Source organism: Rhopilema esculentum, chromosome 16 (genome assembly GCF_057945365.1).
Source record: "Rhopilema esculentum isolate cy_ngs chromosome 16, ASM5794536v1, whole genome shotgun sequence".
Taxonomy (NCBI): Eukaryota; Metazoa; Cnidaria; class Scyphozoa; order Rhizostomeae; family Rhizostomatidae; genus Rhopilema; species Rhopilema esculentum.
The window spans coordinates 3,844,910-3,865,007 of NC_142830.1; the positions used below are offsets into that span (position 1 = coordinate 3,844,910).

At 34.3% G+C, this 20,098-nt stretch overlaps 1 protein-coding gene across 5 annotated transcripts in view; it reads left to right on the forward strand.

Moving 5' to 3' along the window:
• Positions 1 to 8,057, forward strand: part of LOC135682428 (fibroblast growth factor receptor 1-like) — a 58,851-nt gene extending 50,794 nt beyond the window's left edge. For all 5 annotated transcript variants that reach the window (XM_089113189.1, XM_089113188.1, XM_089113190.1 and 2 more), the window contains 9 exons: positions 996 to 1,331; positions 2,430 to 2,638; positions 3,126 to 3,339; positions 3,645 to 3,946; positions 4,635 to 4,757; positions 4,893 to 4,966; positions 5,579 to 5,716; positions 5,884 to 5,983; positions 6,648 to 8,057. In XM_089113189.1, coding sequence (XP_088969315.1) covers positions 996 to 1,331; positions 2,430 to 2,638; positions 3,126 to 3,339; positions 3,645 to 3,946; positions 4,635 to 4,757; positions 4,893 to 4,966; positions 5,579 to 5,716; positions 5,884 to 5,983; positions 6,648 to 6,791 — 1,640 coding nt within the window. In that variant the 3' untranslated portion in view covers positions 6,792 to 8,057. The remainder of the gene's footprint in view (positions 1 to 995; positions 1,332 to 2,429; positions 2,639 to 3,125; positions 3,340 to 3,644; positions 3,947 to 4,634; positions 4,758 to 4,892; positions 4,967 to 5,578; positions 5,717 to 5,883; positions 5,984 to 6,647) is intronic.
• The last annotated feature ends 12,041 nt before the right edge of the window (positions 8,058 to 20,098 follow it).

Genomic DNA, 20,098 nt, shown 5'->3' on the forward strand with positions numbered 1-20,098 from the left:
CTTTATGTCTCGCATCTCTTAAATGCGTCAATAAGTCTTCTAGGATAGATATCGTGTTTGTGAAACAATTATTCATCGTGGAGTCAGTTGACTACTGGTGTTCAAAGGTAGCTTAAAGAAATTTGGATATAGCCACCACTTCTCGTTTCTTTTTCAATTTTTCTGTCATTATAAGTTCATTAACCTTCTAAAGAGTAAAGCGATGCGTGGCTTTGTTATGGTTTCAAAATGCCCTCTCGGTCTACTTCATTTGCCCTAGGTCTTTAGCTCGGTAAGGTTTTCACCACAATTTTGCCAGTCACCACAGTCTGGTCCCTCCCCGTAACCATCTGTCCGCCATCTTTTTTCTCAATCTGCCCACATAACAGAACTGCTTTGCCTCTAGCAAGGTAAGCAGGAACATGCTGTTAATTATTAACCAAAAGAGGTTTAAATGTTATTATGGACACAATGAAAAGCTTTCTGTCGTGCCAAAGTACACTTTCGAAAAGTGGTGAATATTTCTACTCGTCATAGTGACAAGAGATCATCTAGAGAAGAATAGCTTTTGCTTTTCTAATTTGCTCGCCACTGATTGGTTGAAATAAAGCCAATTAGACCTTTCGATGATTAAGAACCTTCATTTTGGATTTTTATCCGACGGTACGTAATATAAAATTCAGGAAGAAAGCAAAACGGCGACGAGAATCCAATGTAATTCAAAATAAATTAAATAAAACGAATACTAATATTTCACCCCGGCATACTAACATTTCGACCCGGTATACTAATATTTCGCTTCGGAATATGGCTGCAGCGACAAGGGCATAACTTTGAACAGGACAAGGGCTCTCCGGCAAAAATAACCCATAAGCAATAATAAGAAAATTGATTTGATCACGTGAATCAATGAGAAAACCTTCAAGCCCCTGAAGAGCTACACTACACATCCTCCCGAGTGATATTTAACCAACATAACATTTGAATTTCAATGGCATCGACTTCTTTTTTTTCAGAAAAACCAGGGGTGCCACAAATACTCAAAATAATTCCCTTGGCTGACAAAGTGATAGTGCAATGGTCTGTCCCAAAGGACGGTGGAAGCAAGATATTGGCGTACGTCATTGAATACAAGAACGAAACGCAGAAAGAATGGCTGTCACGTGAGATTCGACCTGCGAATATCGACAGATATCAAATTATGGACTTGAAGCCACATACACTTTATAGTTTTCGTTTGTACGCAAAGAATGCAGTGGGGCGAAGTGCATTTAGTAAGCAGCACACTTACCTTACAACTGGTACGGCGTCAAAGGATGCCAACCCTGGAACAGCGAGGCCAAGCGGTAGAGGTATTTCAGATTTCCATTATCGCATTGGTTCATCCTTAATTCTTCTTCCAACGGGAGGGTTTCGCCTAAATAACTGGTCTGCCCGCCAAGTATTTCGTATTCACGTGCCATATAGCGCTCCTTAGTTTTGGAAAACGGTGTCTAATAAATATCTGTTTTAACCAGAATTGGTATATGTAAGTTACAATTTTATTTAAAAGTACAGTTATATCTACATGGTAGTTGATAAGCACATGCTTTGTAATTGAATATTGGTTTCAGGAGGCACGTATGTTGCAGTTAAGTTTGTTTATATTGTCGTTGTTTGGGCCTAGTCAACTGCAAAGCTTTTAGGAGAATCTTTGCAAAAAAGCTGCAACACAATTGTATGTTCTTAAAAGATTAAAGACATTTATTGGTTTCCAGGAGAAAAAATTCTTGTTCAGAGCTTTGTATATTCCAATTTCAGTCATTGTTCCTTGGTCTGGTATTTTTCATCTTCTAAGTTATTACAGAAAATTGAACAGATACAAGAACGCGCCCTAAGATTTCTCTATTAAATCAGAAAAATGCACGATGCTCGTTGCCAGTCAAAGAATTCTGTGCATTGAAATATTCAAAAAGTAAAGCAGTTGAACCCATCTTTTATGCAGAGTATTTTTAAATTACGTTCGTCAAATTTTTCATTAAGAAATCCAAATAACTTAGCCCATTTTAGACCTAATCAGACAACATCTGGATTCAAACGTCTTAGGTCAATTGGGCCACAGATTTGGAATGGCCTACCCAACGATCTGAAATCCGCAGAAAATTTGAAAAGTTTTAAGAATCTAATAAAGCAATGGGACTGACCAAATTTCAAATGTATTGCCTGTCAGCTTCTGCAAGTAAATGCAAGTTAATCTTTAACTTAGTATCTATAATTGCTTTGATGTACTTATTGGTAGCTATGTTCGATTTTGGTTAGTTAACATTGTATATTTATGTATATATTGTTAGCTATTGTTTTTATATCGAATTTAGATAAATTTACAACAACATTAAAAAAAGGCGCCTTTTTAACCCCTTCGCCACAAAAAACTACTTGTCCTAAACAACTAATTGTTAATTCTTTTGTAGATTCGTCAGTGTCAAAACAGAAGGACGGAATCCTAGGCAGCTTTGGGCTGACAGCGATGATTGGGGTGTTTGCTGGCGTGTTCCTGTTTCTTGTGATTATTTTTGTCATTGTTTTCTTCCTGTTCCGAAAGGTGCAAAAAACAACTAATAGCCAAACCGCATCAATCCCAGGGAGCAGGCCAGTCAGTATGGAGAATGGGACTCTCTTGGTATGTCAATTTGTTTTAACTAGTGTAGAAAGATCAGTTACTTGTGGTACTTTAGAGAAGGCGCATCGATAACCCCAACCCCCAACAATTCTGGCCTATCGGTAAAGCGCAGTATATTTTGCACATGTGACGTATTCTATTCCCACTTTACCCGCAGCGCTGATTTCACGATCAGATTCTACGTTGAATCTCAAGAGGTGGAGACAACTTTGTTGTTGCTCCCCTTGTGTTTTATGCGGCATCTACACGCTTTATGCGGCGATTTTGGCGTTCCCTTTCTTTTTGTCGCTGGATCACAACGCATCATATTAGTGCGAATATAAAGCATCGTCTTCCTTTTTATTTAGTGATAAGGGTTCATTATCACCAAAATGGCTATTTCCGCCCTATAAATGGCCTATAACTAACCCAGGGTTCGGCGTGAATCAGGTCGAAACATGTTTTTTAAAAATTAATCGCAGCGACTCAATCGGCGCTCTTTTTTTAGCCCCCTGATAGTCGGCGACCATCGGCTAGGCCTCCAGAAGTCTCCGAATTTATTCCATTGTTACCGAGAACTGACCATTGGGAGTTTCCGCGTGATCGCCTTAGACTGAGCACTGTTCTCGGAAGTGGTGCATTCGGCATGGTGATGAGAGGGGATGCGCAGGGAATCCGAGGTTCAAGCGGAAGTGTCAAAGTCGCTGTGAAAGTAGCTAAAGGTGAGAACGATTTGCCGAACGTGTTTTTCAGTTCTTTTGTGAGTAACACGAAAGAAACTAAAGCTTACTTTGTAAAGACCATTTTGAATGTTCTTTACTCATTAAAGTATTGCTGGGCTGGACCTTATTTACTGCCTGTTATTAATTACTAAACTCTAATGAGAATCTTGACCTGGGAAATTTGTTGCTGTTTAAGATTTTATTATGAAGGTCTCACTTGTAACTTTGTTGATCCTCATATATGCTGGCATGGCCAAGTTTAGAAACTACGTGACCTATAAGTTGTTACATGGGTTCTTTTTTAGACGTTGACAATGAAAATGCTAGGAAGGATCTCTGTGCTGAGCTTGACATGCTGAAACTTCTTCCGGAGCACCCCAATGTGGTGGGACTCCTTGGTTGCTGTTCTCGATCCGAACCTCTGATGATAATCGTCGAATACTGTGCACATGGTGATTTACAAGGGTTTCTCAGAAACAGCAGAGGCATTTCGGAGCAATATTACAAAACCAACTATCATCCAAGTGGGGAGAAACTGTCCTCAAAAATGCTGCTCAAATTTGCCTGGCAAATCACCAAGGGAATGACCCATCTCTCGGCCTTCAAGGTTCGTCTATAAATAGATTTAATGAGCTTATAAGCACTTAAATTTAATTCTGGATTTGAAACTAGATTTAGTAGTATTGATTAAAATTATTCTGTTCTTGTTTATTTGAGAGATTTTCCCTCCATCGGATTAGTAAATGACACCCTCTTATTTTCCTGGTGCCAGGAGACGTTACCCTCATATTGTTTCGTCCAGCAGGGGAACTGTTGTTGTCAGTTGCAATAACTAGTTCAGGAGTTTCTTAACTTTTTACCACCTATATATAAAATGAGATTCTCAGCGAGATTTTTACATCAAAACTTGATCTTTCTTACTTTCCACCCCTAATCGCTATATGAGGATTTATTAGGCATTCTTAAAGGAGACAGGTAAAGAAAACCACACCCTTTGTCGCTATCTTTTGGAACTGAACGATAAAAACATTATTTTCTCTGTGAAAATTTACAAATAAAATTGATAAAACAAGAAGATATTTCTTTATCCCTGGCAAGAAATTATGGCAGGGAAGTTTGAAACATTTTGAAAAATGAAATTAAATACTCCAATTTTCATAGCACAATATCAAAAGTTTCTTGACTTTTCCACACAGGATATTTTACTTATGCATAACTTAACTTTCGTCGCGTGTTTTACAGTTTCATTCATCAAATGATATTTGATTACATAGACTTCTGGTTTTTGCTCCTAGGTGATTCATCGCGATCTTGCATCCCGTAATATTCTTGTTGATGAGAACCTCGTGTGCAAAATCAGTGATTTCGGGTTTGCTAGGGATATTTACATCGAAGACCAATATATGAAGAAAAGCCAGGTGGGTTAATTAAGCTAAAGTGATATTTTATTCGTATGTTATTCTGCGAACCTATAAGCTCAATGATTTATTTATCATGCTTTTTTAATGATTTCGTTAGCAAATCTTAAAACTGCTAGTATATTCGTCCCTTAGGGTGGAAGGTTTCCAATCAAATGGATGGCAATCGAATCTTTACTTGATGGAATATCGACATCAAAAAGCGATGTGTAAGTGTTTTGTGCATTTTGGTTTTGTATTAGTAGTCATCAATATTACTTCGCTTTTTGTCTTTATGCTGTCAGTGTTGTCATCGCCATGATTATCATAGTCATAATCATCAGTGTGATTAACAGCATCCCTTACGATCATCGTCTGTCATCATTGCTACCTCCACTACAACGCAACAAGAATGGATATCATCAGCGTAAATTTTCATTCTACAATGCCTGCCAAAAGTCTTGGAACACTGACATCAATTGCCAAGGTCAAAACCAATCATCCCCCTGTCCCCCACGGAACAATGTTGGTTTACTATCAAACGGGTTAGGATTTTAGGAAGCACCTTCTTTTGCGCTTCTTTTATGATATTTCTTTAAATCATCAACATTGTTCGAGGGGGAAGGGGGCGGAAGTAGCAATTTTTTTTCATGAAAGGAATGAAAGATATCAAATGCAGCGTAAATTGGTGGGTGTTCCAAGTACTTTTGGCAGGCATTGTAGTCATCAAAAGCTACTGTCGTGTAAAGTCACTTTAAATACCACTACGGCCGTCATGCTCATCTATTGGTCTCCGTATTTAGTCCTCTTTCAACTCACATTTGGAGTATTCTTTCCTTCAGATGGTCATTTGGTGTGGTGCTATGGGAAATTGTCACCCTTGGTGCTTCCCCTTACCCTGGAATGAATTCATACGAAGTTGTTAGTTTTCTTCAAGATGGGTACAGAATGGATAAACCCAAACACTGCTCTGATGAAGTGTAAGATTTATTTATTTTAATAATAAATTTGATTTGCAAATAAAAAGCCTGCAAAGATTAATATGCATATTTTTTATATGTCTGTATATGAACAAGCCCTGTCTCCGATTGTATGGAAATTGGTTTTTCATTGAAATGATACTTTATGAGAAACATCTTTTTAACAGGTACGCTGTTTCAATGGATTGTTGGCACATAGCAGCTCAGAGAAGGCCCACGTTTGAGGAGCTTGCTGACAGATTAAAAGAACTTGTTGATGATAACAAGGTTGGTTAGCTAGAAAAATGATTAGTCTGCTCAACAAAGCGGTTCTAAACTGGTTCCATCTTTATCTCCTTTGAATTGTGACACTTCGTTATTTGGTGTCTCCAAATAAGAACTAAATGACTTGCGCAGCTGTGAACAAGATATCTATCTAGATCAAAAACCAGTTTCCCCTGATATTATCAAATTAACACCACGATTTGAAGCCACTTCTCCTTAACATTTCATTCATGCAGTTATTTTGTTTCTTCAAACCGTTGATCTTGACATTGTGGTACTAAATAAGGCTTTCTTCTTCAAAGTTCACCTGAAGGTTTTCTGTAATTCATTTAAAAACAATTCGCATAACAACATCTTAGTGATTCCTAATCTCAGCTAAAGTTGAAGTCGACATTCTTAAACTTGAATTCTACCACAAACTTGTTTTTCGCTATAATTGTAAGTCTTTTCACTCAAAATTAAGGTTTTACTTTTTTTAAGTCACAACTTTTAGCGAGTTTATTGCCACTTTGATTGTAACTGCTTTTTAATGATGATACAGTACTGTTTATACATAAAACGTGATTAGCATCTCGATTTTAAAACGTGTACTGTTAATCCAAGTTGTTTCTTTCTTGTTTAAAAGTTTATTCCTGTCTATCTAACGCCTATCGATCTGTCCTGACAGGAATACATCGACATGAACTTTTATCAAGATCATCTCTACGAGAACTTTGATGTAAACCTTGGATGCCAGACTTCTGCCAACACAAGTGCAATGGAGCTAAATACCTCTGAGTCAACACCACTGGCCGCTGCAGCCAGTAGCTAATGTATGTAGCGGCAGCTGTGGCTGCGGTAGATAATCTCCATTGCCGCCCTGTAGTGGAAGCCCCCTCCCTTCCCTTCAATACGAGGTGATGCTACGGTGTTCAAAACAAGCTGTCATTGGCCAGATCTATAAGAGCAGCAGTTTACATAACAAAGCATTAACCAAAGCAACGATCAAAGACGTACTTAAAGTGGTTAAACCTCATGAACGGTTTATAAAGACAAAGTCAAGCTGCATTTTTCGCCCCATAACCTCCTGCCATTTGACCATTAATGCTGTAAAAATAATGATTAATTTGGTGTTAGATTTCGTATGTTTTGTCAATTAAATTGCAATAAATGCATTTAGTTTAGATATAGGCAGATGTCTTCTGTTCTCTAGTATTTCCTTAAAATTTTATTGATATTTTTTCACCTGATATGGTTGATTGAAGCAAAACTGCATTGAAATGCATTAATATTTGGTTGCCTAAAATCTTCACAAGTTATACCAGATTTTGGCTGTGATAATTTTTGGTGGTAGCATTTAGTTGTTCAGCCAAATTTATACCAAATATGTACTATATAAGTGAGGGAATGTTGTATAGAATCTAAGGATGATGTCATTAATCGTGGTTTTTGTTGGCGTCCAACATTATTCCCAGTTCTTTCCATTCGAGAAATGTGTTTTCAAGTTTTGCGTTTGTCTTATCTTTCCATGATACAGGATGTGGCGAATTGCTAAGTCCTCCTTTTGTAAGGCCCTTGCAGACAAAGGTTAACTTTGGAGAAACCAAAACATTGTATTTTAAAAGTTTTTTTAACCACCTTTAGACGATAATCGATAACCTAAAATTATCTAAGACGACACAGCGCTTGTGTGCTTTGAAACTGTACGTAGGTCTGGCTTTCTTGTCTCCTCAAACACGTCTTTTTCAGGGCGATGCATGCCCTGCTGTCTGTAGGACGACTGTCTTCCCATTTTGGGCTGTCACATAGCTGCCTATATTCTATTTCCATTTGAAGGGTATTCGTACGTTTTAAAAATCATTGACAGCATGCGAGACTCTGTAGTTTTATGTACACTTGTAAAGTATCGACTAAGACTACATAGTGAACCATGGCCTACGATATCCAGTTATTGTACAGAATCCAACGTTATTTTATAGAACTATGTGTTGGGACGTTTTGTTAGAGTAGACAGCTGAATTTTAATATTATTAGAATGGAAAGACGTAAAGAATTTGAAATGCTGCCACTTATATCATGTACAGTCTTTGGTTGAGGATATTATTAGTATTTTTGAAAACCTTCTCAGCCGCTTACTGAAGATACAATAATGTCTCATTGGCAAAACGTTCCCACAAACCGACATTTTTTAAAAACCGACATTTTACTTCTCTATAAAGGCTTTTTGCCTACACAGATTAAGTTTCAATTGCAAATTTATTCTCTAAGGACGTTATTAGTTGTATTGGACCTGCTTTTTAAGAAAAATTATTTGCCTTAAAATTTAGTCGTTTTCCAAGGTTATAGGCTTTTTCTCAGAAAATTTTCTGTTTGGGCTTTTTGCGTACACAAACTTGGTACTAGGTGTTTTAAGATTGATTCTACTCTGTTTCCAACATTTTTACACCTGGTAGATCTGGTTTTTGGCAAAAAAATTTCCCTCAAAAATTTGATCATTTTCCAAGGCTATAGTCTTGAAGTTTTTCCTCAAAAAAAGTATATACTGCTGGGTATTTTTAAGTACGTTACCTTGGTTTCAGACATTCTATCAAAGATTTTACTCTGTTTCCGATCTTTTTACACCTGATAAGCCTGATTTTTAGCAAAAAGAATTTTCTCAAAATTTCATCATTATCCAAGGAATATAGCCTTGATTTTTTCTTCAAAAATTGCAGTCATGTTTTTGGGCTTTTCACGCACACAGATTCCCTTCCAGTTATTTAAACATTGATTTTACTTTGTTTCCAACATTTTTACACCTGATAGACGTGGTTTTTAGTAAAAAAAATTCCCCTCAAAATTTGATCATTTTCTAAGGCTATAGGCTTGGCTTTTTCTTCAAAAATTGCATTGATATTTTTGGGTTTTCCACGCACACAGATTCCCTTCCAGTTATTTAAACATTGCTTTTACTTTGTTTCCAACATTTTTACACCTGATAGACTTGGTTTTTAGTAAAAAAAAATCCCCTCAAAATTTGATCATTTTCTAAGGCTATAGGCTTGGTTTTTTCTTCAAAAATTGCAGTGATATTTTTGGGTTTTCCACGCACACAGATTCCCTTCCAGTTATTTAAACATTGATTTTACTTTGTTTCCAACATTTTTACACCTGATAGACTTGGTTTTTAGTAAAAAAAATTCCCCTCAAAATTTGATCATTTTCTAAGGCTATAGGCTTGGTTTTTTCTTCAAAAATTGCAGTGATATTTTTGGGTTTTCCACGCACACAGATTCCCTTCCAGTTATTTAAACATTGATTTTACTTTGTTTCCAACATTTTTACACCTGATAGACTTGGTTTTTAGTAAAAAAAATTCCCCTCAAAATTTGATCATTTTCTAAGGCTATAGGCTTGGATTTTTCTTCAAAAATTGCAGTGATATTTTTGGGTTTTCCACGCACACAGATTCCCTTCCAGTTATTTAAACATTGATTTTACTTTGTTTCCAACATTTTTACACCTGGTAGACTTGGTTTTTAGTAAAAAAAATTCCCCTCAAAATTTGATCATTTTCTAAGGCTATAGGCTTGGTTTTTTCTTCAAAAATTGCATTGATATTTTTGGGTTTTCCACGCACACAGATTCCCTTCCAGTTATTTAAACATTGCTTTTACTTTGTTTCCAACATTTTTACACCTGATAGACTTGGTTTTTAGTAAAAAAAAATCCCCTCAAAATTTGATCATTTTCTAAGGCTATAGGCTTGGTTTTTTCTTCAAAAATTGCAGTGATATTTTTGGGTTTTCCACGCACACAGATTCCCTTCCAGTTATTCAAACATTGATTTTACTTTGTTTCCAACATTTTTACACCTGATAGACTTGGTTTTTAGTAAAAAAAATTCCCCTCAAAATTTGATCATTTTCTAAGGCTATAGGCTTGGATTTTTCTTCAAAAATTGCAGTGATATTTTTGGGTTTTCCACGCACACAGATTCCCTTCCAGTTATTTAAACATTGATTTTACTTTGTTTCCAACATTTTTACACCTGATAGACTTGGTTTTTAGTGAAAAAAATTCCCCTCAAAATTTGATCATTTTCTAAGGCTATAGACTTGGCTTTTTCTTCAAAAATTGCAGTGATATTTTTGGGTTTTCCACGCACACAGATTCCCTTCCAGTTATTTAAACATTGATTTTACTTTGTTTCCAACATTTTTACACCTAGTAGACATGGTTTTTAGTAAAAAAATTCCCCTCAAAATTTGATCATTTTCCAAGGCTATAGGCTTGCATTTTTTTCAAAAATTGCAGTCATGTTTTTGGGCTTTTCACGCACACAGATTCCCTTCCAGTTATTTAAACATTGATTTTACTTTGTTTCCAACATTTTTACACCTGGTAGACTTTGTTTTTAGTAAAAAAATTCCCCTCAAAATTTGATCATTTTCCAAGGCTATAGGCTTACATTTTTTTCAAAAATTGCAGTGATATTTTTGGGTTTCCCACTCACACAGATTCCCTTCCAGTTATTTAAACATTGATTTTACTTTGTTTCCAACATTTTTACACCTGATAGACTTGGTTTTTAGTAAAAAAAATTCCCCTCAAAATTTGATCATTTTCTAAGGCTATAGACTTGGCTTTTTCTTCAAAAATTGCAGTGATATTTTTGGGTTTTCCACGCACACAGATTCCCTTCCAGTTATTTAAACATTGATTTTACTTTGTTTCCAACATTTTTACACCTGGTAGACATGGTTTTTAGTAAAAAAATTCCCCTCAAAATTTGATCATTTTCCAAGGCTATAGGCTTGGCTTTTTCTTCAAAAATTGCAGTGATATTTTTGGGTTTTCCACGCACACAGATTCCCTTCCAGTTATTTAAACATTGATTTTACTTTGTTTCCAACATTTTTACACCTGGTAGACATGGTTTTTAGTAAAAAAATTCCCCTCAAAATTTGATCATTTTCCAAGGCTATAGGCTTGCATTTTTTTCAAAAATTGCAGTCATGTTTTTGGGCTTTTCACGCACACAGATTCCCTTCCAGTTATTTAAACATTGATTTTACTTTGTTTCCAACATTTTTACACCTGGTAGACTTGGTTTTTAGTGATATTGCAGTGATATTTTTGGGTTTTCCACGCACACAGATTCCCTTCCAGTTATTTAAACATTGATTTTACTTTGTTTCCAACATTTTTACACCTGGTAGACTTGGTTTTTAGTAAAAAAAATCCCCCTCAAAATTTGATCATTTTCTAAGGCTATAGACTTGGCTTTTTCTTCAAAAATTGCAGTGATATTTTTGGGTTTTCCACGCACACAGATTCCCTTCCAGTTATTTAAACATTGATTTTACTTTGTTTCCAACATTTTTACACCTGATAGACTTGGTTTTTAGTAAAAAAAATTCCCCTCAAAATTTGATCATTTTCTAAGGCTATAGACTTGGCTTTTTCTTCAAAAATTGCAGTGATATTTTTGGGTTTTCCACGCACACAGATTCCCTTCCAGTTATTTAAACATTGATTTTACTTTGTTTCCAACATTTTTACACCTGGTAGACATGGTTTTTAGTAAAAAAATTCCCCTCAAAATTTGATCATTTTCCAAGGCTATAGGCTTGCATTTTTTTCAAAAATTGCAGTCATGTTTTTGGGCTTTTCACGCACACAGATTCCCTTCCAGTTATTTAAACATTGATTTTACTTTGTTTCCAACATTTTTACACCTGGTAGACTTGGTTTTTAGTGATATTGCAGTGATATTTTTGGGTTTTCCACGCACACAGATTCCCTTCCAGTTATTTAAACATTGATTTTACTTTGTTTCCAACATTTTTACACCTGGTAGACTTGGTTTTTAGTAAAAAAAATCCCCCTCAAAATTTGATCATTTTCTAAGGCTATAGACTTGGCTTTTTCTTCAAAAATTGCAGTGATATTTTTGGGTTTTCCACGCACACAGATTCCCTTCCAGTTATTTAAACATTGATTTTACTTTGTTTCCAACATTTTTACACCTGATAGACTTGGTTTTTAGTAAAAAAAATTCCCCTCAAAATTTGATCATTTTCTAAGGCTATAGACTTGGCTTTTTCTTCAAAAATTGCAGTGATATTTTTGGGTTTTCCACGCACACAGATTCCCTTCCAGTTATTTAAACATTGATTTTACTTTGTTTCCAACATTTTTACACCTGGTAGACATGGTTTTTAGTAAAAAAATTCCCCTCAAAATTTGATCATTTTCCAAGGCTATAGGCTTGCATTTTTTTCAAAAATTGCAGTCATGTTTTTGGGCTTTTCACGCACACAGATTCCCTTCCAGTTATTTAAACATTGATTTTACTTTGTTTCCAACATTTTTACACCTGATAGACTTGGTTTTTAGTAAAAAAAATTCCCCTCAAAATTTGATCATTTTCTAAGGCTATAGGCTTGGATTTTTCTTCAAAAATTGCAGTGATATTTTTGGGTTTTCCACGCACACAGATTCCCTTCCAGTTATTTAAACATTGATTTTACTTTGTTTCCAACATTTTTACACCTGATAGACTTGGTTTTTAGTAAAAAAAATTCCCCTCAAAATTTGATCATTTTCTAAGGCTATAGACTTGGCTTTTTCTTCAAAAATTGCAGTGATATTTTTGGGTTTTCCACGCACACAGATTCCCTTCCAGTTATTTAAACATTGATTTTACTTTGTTTCCAACATTTTTACACCTGGTAGACATTGTTTTTAGTAAAAAAATTCCCCTCAAAATTTGATCATTTTCCAAGGCTATAGGCTTGCATTTTTTTCAAAAATTGCAGTGATATTTTTGGGTTTCCCACGCACACAGATTCCCTTCCAGTTATTTAAACATTGATTTTACTTTGTTTCCAACATTTTTACACCTGATAGACTTGGTTTTTAGTAAAAAAAATTCCCCTCAAAATTTGATCATTTTCTAAGGCTATAGACTTGGCTTTTTCTTCAAAAATTGCAGTGATATTTTTGGGTTTTCCACGCACACAGATTCCCTTCCAGTTATTTAAACATTGATTTTACTTTGTTTCCAACATTTTTACACCTGGTAGACATGGTTTTTAGTAAAAAAATTCCCCTCAAAATTTGATCATTTTCCAAGGCTATAGGCTTGGCTTTTTCTTCAAAAATTGCAGTGATATTTTTGGGTTTTCCACGCACACAGATTCCCTTCCAGTTATTTAAACATTGATTTTACTTTGTTTCCAACATTTTTACACCTGGTAGACATGGTTTTTAGTAAAAAAATTCCCCTCAAAATTTGATCATTTTCCAAGGCTATAGGCTTGCATTTTTTTCAAAAATTGCAGTCATGTTTTTGGGCTTTTCACGCACACAGATTCCCTTCCAGGTATTTAAACATTGATTTTACTTTGTTTTCAACATTTTTACACCTGGTAGACTTGGTTTCTAGTAAAAAAAATTCCCCTCAAAATTTGATCATTTTCTAAGGCTATAGGCTTGGCTTTTTCTTCAAAAATTGCATTGATATTTTTGGGTTTTCCACGCACACAGATTCCCTTCCAGTTATTTAAACATTGATTTTACTTTGTTTCCAACATTTTTACACCTGATAGACTTGGTTTTTAGTAAAAAAAATTCCCCTCAAAATTTGATCATTTTCTAAGGCTATAGGCTTGGCTTTTTCTTCAAAAATTGCAGTGATATTTTTGGGTTTTCCACGCACACAGATTCCCTTCCAGTTATTTAAACATTGATTTTACTCTGTTTCCAACATTTTTACACCTGGTAGATCTGGTTTTTGGCAAAAAAATTTCCCTCAAAAATTTGATCATTTTCCAACGCTATAGTCTTGAAGTTTTTCCTCAAAAAAAGTATATACTGCTGGGTATTTTTAAGTACGTTACCTTGGTTTCAGACATTCTATCAAAGATTTTACTCTGTTTCCGATCTTTTTACACCTGATAAGCCTGATTTTTAGCAAAAAGAATTTTCTCAAAATTTCATCATTATCCAAGGAATATAGCCTTGATTTTTTCTTCAAAAATTGCAGTCATGTTTTTGGGCTTTTCACGCACACAGATTCCCTTCCAGTTATTTTAACATTGATTTTACTTTGTTTCCAACATTTTTACACCTGGTAGGCGTGGTTTTTAGTAAAAAAAATTCCCCTCAAAATTTGATCATTTTCCAAGGCTATAGGCTTGCATTTTTTTCAAAAATTGCAGTCATGTTTTTGGGCTTTTCACGCACACAGATTCCCTTCCAGTTATTTAAACATTGATTTTACTTTGTTTCCAACATTTTTACACCTGGTAGACTTAGTTTTTAGTAAAAAAAATTCCCCTCAAAATTTGATCATTTTCTAAGGCTATAGGCTTGGCTTTTTCTTCAAAAATTGTAGTGATATTTTTGGGTTTTCCACGCACACAGATTCCCTTCCAGTTATTTAAACATTGATTTTACTTTGTTTCCAACATTTTTACACCTGGTAGATCTGGTTTTTGGCAAAAAAATGCCCCTCAAAATTTGATCATTTTCCAAGGCTATAGGCTTGTATTTTTTTCAAAAATTGCAGTCATGTTTTTGGGCTTTTCACGCACACAGATTCCCTTCCAGTTATTTAAACATTGATTTTACTTTGTTTCCAACATTTTTACACTTGGTAGACGTGGTTTTTAGTAAAAAAAATTCCCCTCAAAATTTGATCATTTTCTAAGGCTATAGGCTTGGCTTTTTCTTCAAAAATTGCAGTGATATTTTTGGGTTTTCCACGCACACAGATTCCCTTCCAGTTATTTAAACATTGCTTTTACTTTGTTTCCAACATTTTTACACCTGACAGACTTGGTTTTTAGTAAAAAAAATTACCCTCAAAATTTGATCATTTTCTAAGGCTATAGACTTGGCTTTTTCTTCAAAAATTGCAGTGATATTTTTGGGTTTTCCACGCACACAGATTCCCTTCCAGTTATTTAAACATTGATTTTACTTTGTTTCCAACATTTTTACACCTGATAGACTTGGTTTTTAGTAAAAAAAATTCCCCTCAAAATTTGATCATTTTCTAAGGCTATAGGCTTGGCTTTTTCTTCAAAAATTGCAGTGATATTTTTGGGTTTTCCACGCACACAGATTCCCTTCCAGTTATTTAAACATTGATTTTACTCTGTTTCCAACATTTTTACACCTGGTAGATCTGGTTTTTGGCAAAAAAATTTCCCTCAAAAATTTGATCATTTTCCAAGGCTATAGTCTTGAAGTTTTTCCTCAAAAAAAGTATATACTGCTGGGTATTTTTAAGTACGTTACCTTGGTTTCAGACATTCTATCAAAGATTTTACTCTGTTTCCGATCTTTTTACACCTGATAAGCCTGATTTTTAGCAAAAAGAATTTTCTCAAAATTTCATCATTATCCAAGGAATATAGCCTTGATTTTTTCTTCAAAAATTGCAGTCATGTTTTTGGGCTTTTCACGCACACAGATTCCCTTCCAGTTATTTTAACATTGATTTTACTTTGTTTCCAACATTTTTACACCTGGTAGGCGTGGTTCTTAGTAAAAAAAATTCCCCTCAAAATTTGATCATTTTCCAAGGCTATAGGCTTGCATTTTTTTCAAAAATTGCAGTCATGTTTTTGGGCTTTTCACGCACACAGATTCCCTTCCAGTTATTTAAACATTGATTTTACTTTGTTTCCAACATTTTTACACCTGGTAGACTTAGTTTTTAGTAAAAAAAATTCCCCTCAAAATTTGATCATTTTCTAAGGCTATAGGCTTGGCTTTTTCTTCAAAAATTGTAGTGATATTTTTGGGTTTTCCACGCACACAGATTCCCTTCCAGTTATTTAAACATTGATTTTACTTTGTTTCCAACATTTTTACACCTGGTAGACATGGTTTTTAGTAAAAAAATTCCCCTCAAAATTTGATCATTTTCCAAGGCTATAGGCTTGCATTTTTTTCAAAAATTGCAGTCATGTTTTTGGGCTTTTCACGCACACAGATTCCCTTCCAGTTATTTAAACATTGATTTTACTTTGTTTCCAACATTTTTACACCTGGTAGACTTGGTTTTTAGTAAAAAAAATTCCCCTCAAGATTTGATCATTTTCTAAGGCTATAGGCTTGGCTTTTTCTTCAAAAATTGCATTGATATTTTTGGGTTTTCCACGCACACAGATTCCCTTCCAGTTATTTAAACATTGCTTTTACTTTGTTTCCAACATTTTTACACCTGACAGACTTGGTTTTTAGTAAAAAAAATTACCCTCAAAATTTGATCATTTTCTAAGGCTATAGACTTGGCTTTTTCTTCAAAAATTGCAGTGATATTTTTGGGTTTTCCACGCACACAGATTCCCTTCCAGTTATTTAAACATTGATTTTACTTTGTTTCCAACATTTTTACACCTGATAGACTTGGTTTTTAGTAAAAAAAATTCCCCTCAAAATTTGATCATTTTCTAAGGCTATAGGCTTGGCTTTTTCTTCAAAAATTGCAGTGATATTTTTGGGTTTTCCACGCACACAGATTCCCTTCCAGTTATTTAAACATTGATTTTACTCTGTTTCCAACATTTTTACACCTGGTAGATCTGGTTTTTGGCAAAAAAATTTCCCTCAAAAATTTGATCATTTTCCAAGGCTATAGTCTTGAAGTTTTTCCTCAAAAAAAGTATATACTGCTGGGTATTTTTAAGTACGTTACCTTGGTTTCAGACATTCTATCAAAGATTTTACTCTGTTTCCGATCTTTTTACACCTGATAAGCCTGATTTTTAGCAAAAAGAATTTTCTCAAAATTTCATCATTATCCAAGGAATATAGCCTTGATTTTTTCTTCAAAAATTGCAGTCATGTTTTTGGGCTTTTCACGCACACAGATTCCCTTCCAGTTATTTAAACATTGATTTTACTTTGTTTCCAACATTTTTACACCTGATAGACTTGGTTTTTAGTAAAAAAAATTCCCCTCAAAATTTGATCATTTTCTAAGGCTATAGGCTTGGATTTTTCTTCAAAAATTGCAGTGATATTTTTGGGTTTTCCACGCACACAGATTCCCTTCCAGTTATTTAAACATTGATTTTACTTTGTTTCCAACATTTTTACACCTGATAGACTTGGTTTTTAGTAAAAAAAATTCCCCTCAAAATTTGATCATTTTCTAAGGCTATAGACTTGGCTTTTTCTTCAAAAATTGCAGTGATATTTTTGGGTTTTCCACGCACACAGATTCCCTTCCAGTTATTTAAACATTGATTTTACTTTGTTTCCAACATTTTTACACCTAGTAGACATGGTTTTTAGTAAAAAAATTCCCCTCAAAATTTGATCATTTTCCAAGGCTATAGGCTTGCATTTTTTTCAAAAATTGCAGTCATGTTTTTGGGCTTTTCACGCACACAGATTCCCTTCCAGTTATTTAAACATTGATTTTACTTTGTTTCCAACATTTTTACACTTGGTAGACGTGGTTTTTAGTAAAAAAAATTCCCCTCAAAATTTGATCATTTTCTAAGGCTATAGGCTTGGCTTTTTCTTCAAAAATTGCAGTGATATTTTTGGGTTTTCCACGCACACAGATTCCCTTCCAGTTATTTAAACATTGCTTTTACTTTGTTTCCAACATTTTTACACCTGACAGACTTGGTTTTTAGTAAAAAAAATTACCCTCAAAATTTGATCATTTTCTAAGGCTATAGACTTGGCTTTTTCTTCAAAAATTGCAGTGATATTTTTGGGTTTTCCACGCACACAGATTCCCTTCCAGTTATTTAAACATTGATTTTACTTTGTTTCCAACATTTTTACACCTGATAGACTTGGTTTTTAGTAAAAAAAATTCCCCTCAAAATTTGATCATTTTCTAAGGCTATAGGCTTGGCTTTTTCTTCAAAAATTGCAGTGATATTTTTGGGTTTTCCACGCACACAGATTCCCTTCCAGTTATTTAAACATTGATTTTACTCTGTTTCCAACATTTTTACACCTGGTAGATCTGGTTTTTGGCAAAAAAATTTCCCTCAAAAATTTGATCATTTTCCAAGGCTATAGTCTTGAAGTTTTTCCTCAAAAAAAGTATATACTGCTGGGTATTTTTAAGTACGTTACCTTGGTTTCAGACATTCTATCAAAGATTTTACTCTGTTTCCGATCTTTTTACACCTGATAAGCCTGATTTTTAGCAAAAAGAATTTTCTCAAAATTTCATCATTATCCAAGGAATATAGCCTTGATTTTTTCTTCAAAAATTGCAGTCATGTTTTTGGGCTTTTCACGCACACAGATTCCCTTCCAGTTATTTAAACATTGATTTTACTTTGTTTCCAACATTTTTACACCTGATAGACTTGGTTTTTAGTAAAAAAAATTCCCCTCAAAATTTGATCATTTTCTAAGGCTATAGGCTTGGATTTTTCTTCAAAAATTGCAGTGATATTTTTGGGTTTTCCACGCACACAGATTCCCTTCCAGTTATTTAAACATTGATTTTACTTTGTTTCCAACATTTTTACACCTGATAGACTTGGTTTTTAGTAAAAAAAATTCCCCTCAAAATTTGATCATTTTCTAAGGCTATAGACTTGGCTTTTTCTTCAAAAATTGCAGTGATATTTTTGGGTTTTCCACGCACACAGATTCCCTTCCAGTTATTTAAACATTGATTTTACTTTGTTTCCAACATTTTTACACCTAGTAGACATGGTTTTTAGTAAAAAAATTCCCCTCAAAATTTGATCATTTTCCAAGGCTATAGGCTTGCATTTTTTTCAAAAATTGCAGTCATGTTTTTGGGCTTTTCACGCACACAGATTCCCTTCCAGTTATTTAAACATTGATTTTACTTTGTTTCCAACATTTTTACACCTGGTAGACTTTGTTTTTAGTAAAAAAATTCCCCTCAAAATTTGATCATTTTCCAAGGCTATAGGCTTACATTTTTTTCAAAAATTGCAGTGATATTTTTGGGTTTCCCACTCACACAGATTCCCTTCCAGTTATTTAAACATTGATTTTACTTTGTTTCCAACATTTTTACACCTGATAGACTTGGTTTTTAGTAAAAAAAATTCCCCTCAAAATTTGATCATTTTCTAAGGCTATAGACTTGGCTTTTTCTTCAAAAATTGCAGTGATATTTTTGGGTTTTCCACGCACACAGATTCCCTTCCAGTTATTTAAACATTGATTTTACTTTGTTTCCAACATTTTTACACCTGGTAGACATGGTTTTTAGTAAAAAAATTCCCCTCAAAATTTGATCATTTTCCAAGGCTATAGGCTTGGCTTTTTCTTCAAAAATTGCAGTGATATTTTTGGGTTTTCCACGCACACAGATTCCCTTCCAGTTATTTAAACATTGATTTTACTTTGTTTCCAACATTTTTACACCTGGTAGACATGGTTTTTAGTAAAAAAATTCCCCTCAAAATTTGATCATTTTCCAAGGCTATAGGCTTGCATTTTTTTCAAAAATTGCAGTCATGTTTTTGGGCTTTTCACGCACACAGATTCCCTTCCAGTTATTTAAACATTGATTTTACTTTGTTTCCAACATTTTTACACCTGGTAGACTTGGTTTTTAGTGATATTGCAGTGATATTTTTGGGTTTTCCACGCACACAGATTCCCTTCCAGTTATTTAAACATTGATTTTACTTTGTTTCCAACATTTTTACACCTGGTAGACTTGGTTTTTAGTAAAAAAAATCCCCCTCAAAATTTGATCATTTTCTAAGGCTATAGACTTGGCTTTTTCTTCAAAAATTGCAGTGATATTTTTGGGTTTTCCACGCACACAGATTCCCTTCCAGTTATTTAAACATTGATTTTACTTTGTTTCCAACATTTTTACACCTGATAGACTTGGTTTTTAGTAAAAAAAATTCCCCTCAAAATTTGATCATTTTCTAAGGCTATAGACTTGGCTTTTTCTTCAAAAATTGCAGTGATATTTTTGGGTTTTCCACGCACACAGATTCCCTTCCAGTTATTTAAACATTGATTTTACTTTGTTTCCAACATTTTTACACCTGGTAGACATGGTTTTTAGTAAAAAAATTCCCCTCAAAATTTGATCATTTTCCAAGGCTATAGGCTTGCATTTTTTTCAAAAATTGCAGTCATGTTTTTGGGCTTTTCACGCAC